The sequence below is a fragment of the Palaemon carinicauda genome, chromosome 16 (genome assembly GCF_036898095.1).
Source record: "Palaemon carinicauda isolate YSFRI2023 chromosome 16, ASM3689809v2, whole genome shotgun sequence".
NCBI classification, from domain to species: domain Eukaryota; kingdom Metazoa; phylum Arthropoda; class Malacostraca; order Decapoda; family Palaemonidae; genus Palaemon; species Palaemon carinicauda.
In genome coordinates this window covers 89698160-89706793 of record NC_090740.1, presented here as the reverse complement: position 1 = coordinate 89706793, position 8634 = coordinate 89698160, and the positions used below count along the sequence as shown (strand labels likewise).

Here is an 8634-nt window from a genome sequence, read left to right as displayed (position 1 = left end):
ACTTTTCCCTCTCGAAGCGGAAATGCTATTAGGAGTGTAGATGGCTATGAGTCGTGTCAAGAATACGTCCTCTGATTACGCGATATCCAATTTTAAGGGATATTCGCTCCAGGAGTTAAAATTCTGGATACCTTTGGTAAATTCTCTGGGATATATCACTGTAGTCAAATATAGCTTAGGAAGCAACTAATGAAGGAACTTCCATCAGGACGACATGGCCTGAGCTCAAATATATATATATATATATATATATATATATATATATATATATATATATATATATATATATATATATATATATATATATATATATATATATATATATATATATATATATATATATATATATATATATATATATATATATATATATATATATATATATATATATATATATATATATATATACTGTGATATCCCCATATGTTGTACATATGCTAACATATCTGATTTGTCTAAAGTTTATTTTTCCATTTTCTTTGTAAATACATCACCTTATTTCAGCGCCATCTTCATTCCATTTTTCTCATTATCTTTTGTTTACACTCGCCTTCCTGCTGTAAATCATCCCTGTTTTCTTACCTTACATGTTATAAGGTAACCCCAAATTTATTGTTTTGTTAGAATACATTGTTCTCACCACGAGATTCATCTACCTTACTCACCCATTCACTTTGCATTGCTTATTATTGTTGTTTTGAAGTGCTTTTTCATTGTTTTGTTTAACGTAAGATTAAAGTTTTGTTTATAACATAGTTTATTGTTCCTGTCCTCCAATTATCCTGCTATTGGTGCATCTGTTGTCTGCAACCAGCTTTAAGAAGATACATTTGATCATAATCAACAATCTTATACACTCGTAATAAGAAACAAGTGAATTTGGAAGTCTACCCATATGACTTCTATTTTGTTGTGTGACGAGAACTACCGCCCATTGTAAAGGGGTAATTGTTTGCACAGTGGTTCGTCACATAATAGTTGGGGGCCTGTCCGGGATCTGATGTGCGATCTGATGTGTGATATGATTCATCAAATTTATATCAAGTGATTGAATCGTGAAAGAACAGTTCCAGTGATTATGAACAGTATCGAGTGTTGTGTTGTGGCGTACCAAGGATAAAGGACGACAGTAATAATTCCAAGGTAAGGTAGATGTCTCGTCTCCCTCTCATTAGACATTTATGTATAATATGTCTGGGTAGTCATTTGGTTGTAAGAGGAACAAGTCACGCTTAATATAGTTAAGACTTAGGTATGCTGATTGTCCAGCTTCTAAACCACCCTTATTTATTGAAGATGCCCCCAGTAGGTAGCTTTTAAAGTTTCGCCTACTCAAATCTCGTATCCCAGAGATTTCTCATAAAAAAAATCTGAAGCCCTAAGATTTTGCCATTTCTTAAAATCACCATTCAAAAGTGATATTTAGGAAATAAGTCAAATTTCATTAAATGTAATTTATTAAATTAAGTTTCATTATAAGTGAAATTTCCTCCATCTCTATTTCATTATAAAGTGAATTATTTTGTTATATAAATTTCTTAAGTGAAATTAGCCAATTTCCAATTTCGGAGATTTTCGTAATTCTAATCGTTATCTCTAGTCAGGAAATTAACTTATATATTGTTTGGTGTTAAAAGTACTATTTTGGTGTACAAATAACATTTACGTATCGGTAAATGAATATTTAAATACTTGTGTTAAATTACTCCTGTTATATCTATAAAGCGCATAGTAAGTATTTTGTCCAGTTTGCGCATTATTCTGATAATCAATTACTTTAAACTAGGTGTTGACTATTAACTAGATACTTCATCATAACGAGAATAATATAGTATTTATATAAATTAGAAGGTAACATTGTAAAGTTATCAAATTAAGCTGGTATAAATTAAAAGGAAATGTAATCTAGAACGTGCTAATTAAGTATGTTTAAAAAAAAAAAATACCTTTGCGTTTTAAAGCCTTGTTTACCGATTCGGTAAAATTGTTGTAAAAGTTTGTGATGTTAAGCGTGTCGTTTGAGTAATTAGGAAGTAGTTAGCCGCGTGCTCAAGATCTCGAGTATAAAGAAATAATTGTTCAGTCGTTAACTGTGAATAAAAGTTTTAATAGTATTATCGTAAGTTTCGCGAGACTTAATTTTGTATTTAAGCTATTTTTGTGTAAGGTGATCTAATCATATAATTTTGTAATTTTGTGATCTCTCGATCTTGTAATTTTGTGATCGCTATTTTGTATTTCTGTGATCGAAAGATTGTTATTTTGCGATCGTATGATCTTATACTTATTCTTGTAAAGTTTGGATATTTATTTTAGTTTATACTTATCTTGCGCCACGGGCGACATTCAAAATGCCTTTCAACTTGCAACAATTTATTGTATCACCACGGGATCATGTGGAATCTCTCACAGTTGCCACAAAAACTGACCTAAAGAATCTAGCTCGCCATTATGATGTACAGGTTCCCGCAACTGCCGTAAAATGTGTAATTCTCAGTCATATTTTGAACTTCCTTGTAGATGAAGATATTGTTCCAGAAGAAGAATTGACTGACGTTCGAGCTCTAACCGTTACCAATCCAAATGGTGACTTGCATAAACTAAGTCTACAGCTGGAGTTGGAAAAGATGAAGATGCAAGCCGCAACTGCAGCGGCAACTGCTGCAACTGCCGCCACTGAGGTAGAAGAAAGGAAAGCCGCTGCTGCTGAGAGAGCTGCAACTGCCGCAACTCTGGTAGAACGAGAGAAAGCTGCCACAGAACGAGAAAGAGCCGCTGCTGCTGAACGAGCCGCAACTGCCGCCGCTGAGTTAGAAGAGAGGAAAGCCGCTGCTGCTGAGCGCACGGCTGCTGCCGCTGCTTCCCTAGAACGTATAAAGGTGGAAACTGCTGCGGAAGCTGCTGCAACTGCTTTGGAGCAACAAGAAAAAGAAAGTGAACAGAAAAACAAAGCTCTCCGTGTTAGGCTGCAGATTGAGAGAGAAGCGGCCACAGTAACAGAACGGGATCTGGCATTTATAAGACTGAAAGAAAAGGAAGAAGGTAAGCTAATTCCCGAACCCTTTGATGTGGGCAAGGTGCAGAAATTGCTGCCCACATTTGAAGAACGGGAACCTGATAACTACTTTTCTGTGTTCGAAGACACAGCCAAGAATCTCAATTGGCCTCAGGACAAATGGTATTTAATCATCCGGAACTCATTTAAAGGTAAAGCATTATCTGTATGTGCCACTATGTTAGAGGAACATGATTATTTCATAATTAAACAGGCAATCCTTGATGCTTATTCTATTACTGCGGAAGGTTATAGGCAAATATTTCGTAATAGTCAGAAGCAAGCTCAGCAGACCTTTTTAGAATTTATGAATGGAAAAATTAAACAGTTTCAGAAGTGGGTAGACAAAGTAGATGTCAAAACTTTCGAGCAGTTGAAAGATTTAATAGTAATGGAGGAGTTGTTAAGGAAAATACCAGGTAGCATTAATGTGTATCTAAGAGAGCAGAATGAATCTGACCCTAAGAAAGCCGCTTTAAAGGCAGATGACTATGCTCTTATTCATAAAGTAGGTAAAACCCCATATAGAGAAATTAGACCTAAGGAAACTTGTACATACTGCAAACAAGAAGGACATCATATTTCAGAATGTCCTGATCCACATTGTGCAGCTTCATACTTAAAGAGAAAACCTAATCCCCCTCAATTCTCTCCTAAGCAAATGAATCTGCCCAAACAGGAACCAAAACCTAAGGTGGAGAAGAAAAAGACCTTCCATTGTGCATCACAAGAGTCCCAAGCGTTTGCACCCTTCACTTGCTCAGGCAAAATAAATGGTAAACCTGTAACCATACTCAGAGACACTGGATCCTCTCAAACGATAGTCTCTCCTAAAGTAATACGACCTAAAGGTGAAACTCACAGGTATGTTGCAGTTAATGACCTAACCAGTAAGTCTATGTTACCTCTCATTAATGTAAACCTTCATTGTCCCTATTTCTCTGGAACTACTGATGTAGCTGTAAATTCAGAACTGTTACCATGCAAGAATGTAGATGTAATCCTGGGTAATGACATAGCTAACTCTGTTGTCTTAACAAACTTAATAGCAGTATCTCCAGGAGATGTTGTACAGGAGGAATGCTTAGCAGTGACACGAAGCAGTAAAAAGGACACCACTACTGAATCATCATCAAACCCGTTGCCAGTCTCTGAACCTATGGATTTCAACGAGTTGATGAGTACATATAAGATCCAGCCTGATTCCTTTAGCTATCAACAAAGGAAAGATGTCACTCTACAGCAGTGTTTCAACCAAGTGAAACCAAAGGATACCAACAAGTGTTCTTATTTTTATATTAATAATGATGTACTAATGAGAAAATTCAGGTCCAGCAAGAACAGTCATCTAGAAACCTGGAAGGATCTATTCCAGGTAGTTGTTCCTAAGGATATAAGACCTCTGATCCTAGAATTGTCTCACTCTGCTGACTCTCATCTTGGTATCACTAAAACATATGAACGCATCAGTCAAGACTTTTATTGGCCAAACATGAAGAATGACATTAAAGAGTACGTAAAAACATGTACAACATGTCAAAAAGTAAGTAGTCCTAATGTAAAAGTACCAGTTGCACCATTAAAACCTATACTTGTGCCTAAAGAACCTTTCAGTAAGATCATAGTAGATTGTGTAGGCCCTTTGCCTAAGACAAAAAGGGGACATGAATACTTGCTTACAGCCTTATGCCCAACTACCCGTTATCCATTTGCAGTACCTTTAAGAAACATTTCAGCCAAGAACATCCTAAAGTCACTAGTGTCCATATTTACTGTTGTAGGATTTCCAACTGAACTACAATGTGATCAAGGAACCAATTTCATGAGTCATGCTTTTAAAACAGCTATGAAAGATTACCATATAACCCAAGTCTCATCCTCAGCTTACCATCCACAGACCAATGGAGCATTAGAACGCACTCACCAGACCATTAAAAATCTTCTCCGGAAATACATCCATAGTTCAGGTAACGAGTGGGATTGCGATTTGGAACTGATCATGTACATCATACGAGGAGTTCGAAACCAGTCTACTGGTATGTCACCTTTTGAACTACTCTTCGGTCGACGGCCACGAACTATCCTCAGTTCAGTCAAAGAAAGCATTCTGAAGTTGGGAGATAATGAGGTACCTCTTTCCCAATATATTTCAGAACTCAACAGGAAACTTTCAGATCTTCACTCCATTGCCAAAACTAACTTGATAACAGCTCAAGAGAAGATGAAGATTAACTATGATAAAAAGGCTAAAACCAGAAGTTTCAAAGTAGGAGATGCAGTGCTGCTATACCATCCGATTGCAGGCTCTCCCCTACGAGAGAAATACCAGGGACCTTATACCATCACTCAACGTATCTCGCCAACCAACTATATAATCGCCACTCCAGATAAGCGTAAGTCTACTCAATTAGTCCACATAAACCTCTTAAAGGCCTATTTGTCTCCCTCAACAGCTGAAAGTAAAACTGTAATGATTACTAGTGCCATACCATACATAGATTGTCCTATGGATCAATTTACAGATGATCCAATAACTGCATCTTGGCAGGATTCTCAAAACTCGAAGATCTTGGAAAACTTATCAGACTATCTACAACCCTTATATGCATCAAAATGTAAATCTTTAGTAGCTTTATTCCATGAATTTCCTAGTATAACTTCAGATAAACCAGGCAGATGCACCATGCTAGATCATGACATCAAACTACAACCAGGTGCTGCACCCATTAAACAAGCTTTTTATCGAACATCACAGAAGAAATTGGGTATCATGAAAGAAGAAGTGAGCTACTTGATAAGAGAAGGATTGGCAGAACCCAGTGCGTCACCATGGGCTTCCCCATGTCTCCTAGTAGGAAAGAAAAATGGTAAATTTCGTCTTTGTACCGATTACAGGAAAATTAATAATTTAACAATTAAAGATTCGTATCCTCTACCAAGAATACAAGATATCATTGACCAAGTAAGTAATTCAACCTACTTAACCCAAATAGATTTGCTGAAGGGTTATTACCAAATTAAATTAACAGAAACGGCAAAGGAAATTTCTTCATTTATCACTCCATTTGGACTATTTAGTTATAATGTAATGCCATTCGGATTAGCCAACGCACCTGCCACCTTCCAAAGAGTAATGTCTTTAATTTTACAGGACTTGGAAAAAGTATTTGTATATTTAGATGACATCATTATTGCCTCTGACACCTGGGTAAACCATATTCAAAAGATAAAAGAAGTTTTCTCAAGGTTGAAACAACATGGATTAACGATCAACTTAGCAAAAAGTAATTTTTGCAAAGGTCAGGTATCTTACCTTGGTCATCGAGTTGGCAGTGGTAAAGTATTACCCCATGATGCAAATATTAGCGCCATAACTTCTTATCCTGTTCCAACTACCAAACAGGAATTAAAAAGATTTCTAGGTATGGTAGGATATTACTCTAAGTTCAGTCCAAATTTCTCACCGTTCACAGGACCACTATTTGCTTTAACTTCTTCAAAAGTAAATTTTTCTTGGAGCCAGCAACATGATCAAATATTTAACCAGCTAAAAACTTACTTGTCATCTCCTCCTATATTAATGGCACCTAACCTCACCAAACCATTCTATCTCCAAACAGACGCTAGTGATCTTGGATATGGGGGCATTTTATTACAGCATCCTGCTCCAATAACAGCCATAACAGGAAACCTGCCCCCACTAGCTGATCTGTTACCAGTCTCTTATTCCAGTGGACGATTTATGGGTTCCCAACTAAATTGGCCCACTGTGGAGAAAGAACTATTCGCCATCGTAGCTACCATCCAGAGATACGAGATCTATGTTGATGGACAAGACACGATCTACGTCTACAGCGACCACTCTCCTCTGTCGCATCTCCATAGGTCCACTACTCTCAACCCTAAACTTTTAAGATGGTCATACATACTATCTGCACATAATATCCAAGTAATCGCCATATCAGGACGAGAAAACATTGTGGCAGACTCATTATCAAGGATAACCTCGGTTGATCCTCGGGAAATGGAAAAAAACAAAAACAAGGGGGGACTGTGATATCCCCATATGTTGTACATATGCTAACATATCTGATTTGTCTAAAGTTTATTTTTCCATTTTCTTTGTAAATACATCACCTTATTTCAGCGCCATCTTCATTCCATTTTTCTCATTATCTTTTGTTTACACTCGCCTTCCTGCTGTAAATCATCCCTGTTTTCTTACCTTACATGTTATAAGGTAACCCCAAATTTATTGTTTTGTTAGAATACATTGTTCTCACCACGAGATTCATCTACCTTACTCACCCATTCACTTTGCATTGCTTATTATTGTTGTTTTGAAGTGCTTTTTCATTGTTTTGTTTAACGTAAGATTAAAGTTTTGTTTATAACATAGTTTATTGTTCCTGTCCTCCAATTATCCTGCTATTGGTGCATCTGTTGTCTGCAACCAGCTTTAAGAAGATACATTTGATCATAATCAACAATCTTATACACTCGTAATAAGAAACAAGTGAATTTGGAAGTCTACCCATATGACTTCTATTTTGTTGTGTGACGAGAACTACCGCCCATTGTAAAGGGGTAATTGTTTGCACAGTGGTTCGTCACATAATAATACACACACGTATATAGGGATATAAAAAATAAATATTTATCGTCATCATCATCATGATTGCCTACGCTTATTGACTCGAAGCGCCTAGGTCAGATTTCAACAGTCGTCTCCATCTTGACCATATAATTCAATACTTCTACATTCATCATCACCTACTTCATGCTTCAGAGTCCTCAACAATGTTAGCCTGGCTCTTCCAACTCTATTTGTGCCTTGTGAATGTTTTCTGAACTAATCTATCATGGGAAGTTCAAAGAACCTGCTCAAACTATCTCCATTTACCACTCGTCATGATCTCATCCACATTTGGTACTCGAATAATCCCACTTATAGTTTCATTACTAATCTGGTCCTACCATTTAACTAATAATATCCTCCTGGGGGCTTTGTTCTCAAATCTACTAAATCTATTGGTGATTATTTCATTGCCATGCCATGGCTCATGACCATAGAGTAAGACTGATCAAACTAATTTGATATAAAGGGAAACCTTTATATGTAATTTCAGGCGATTTTATTTCGAAATTTCACTCAGCGTAGTCACTTTCTGATTTCCTCTTTTCAATCTTTCACTAAACTCTAAGTCTATAGACCCGGTATTGGATATCATAGTTTATAAATACTTATATGATTCTAATACACTAATTCTTTCTTATTCTAATGATTTTTCTTCTTCCACTGCATAATCCATTCTCATCATCTCTGACTTTTTTTTTTAGTTATTTTCAGCCCGACCTTGAGTGATATTTCATGAATTCTGGTAAGCAACCATTACAAATCAAATCCTTTTGTGTTCTGCTAATAAGAACAGCATCATCAGCATACTCTCGGTCTCCTAAAATTCTATTACCAATATTGTCCAATCTTTATCCACCATCTCCGACCGTTTTACACATTACAAAGTCCGCGAGGAGGATAAACAGCATAGGTGACAACACATCTTCTTGGAGAACTCCGC

General features: G+C 36.5%; 1 protein-coding gene across 1 annotated transcript; it reads left to right on the top strand.

Moving 5' to 3' along the window:
- Positions 1-414: 414 nt before the first annotated feature.
- LOC137655778 (uncharacterized) lies at positions 415-7449 on the top strand. Its single transcript, XM_068389919.1, has 2 exons — positions 415-4598; positions 4953-7449. The coding sequence occupies exons 1-2, from the start codon at positions 2352-2354 to the stop codon at positions 7110-7112; spliced, it is 4407 nt and encodes a 1468-aa protein (XP_068246020.1). The 5' UTR covers positions 415-2351; the 3' UTR covers positions 7113-7449.
- The last annotated feature ends 1185 nt before the right edge of the window (positions 7450-8634 follow it).

Bases quoted from the DNA above. Each gene is read 5' to 3' on its own strand.
- LOC137655778 (XM_068389919.1), top strand. From the start codon at position 2,352: ATGCCTTTCAACTTGCAACAATTTATTGTATCACCACGGGATCATGTG. The intron at 4,599-4,952 runs GTAAGTAGTCCT...TACCATCCACAG, and splicing joins CATGTACAACATGTCAAAAA to ACCAATGGAGCATTAGAACG.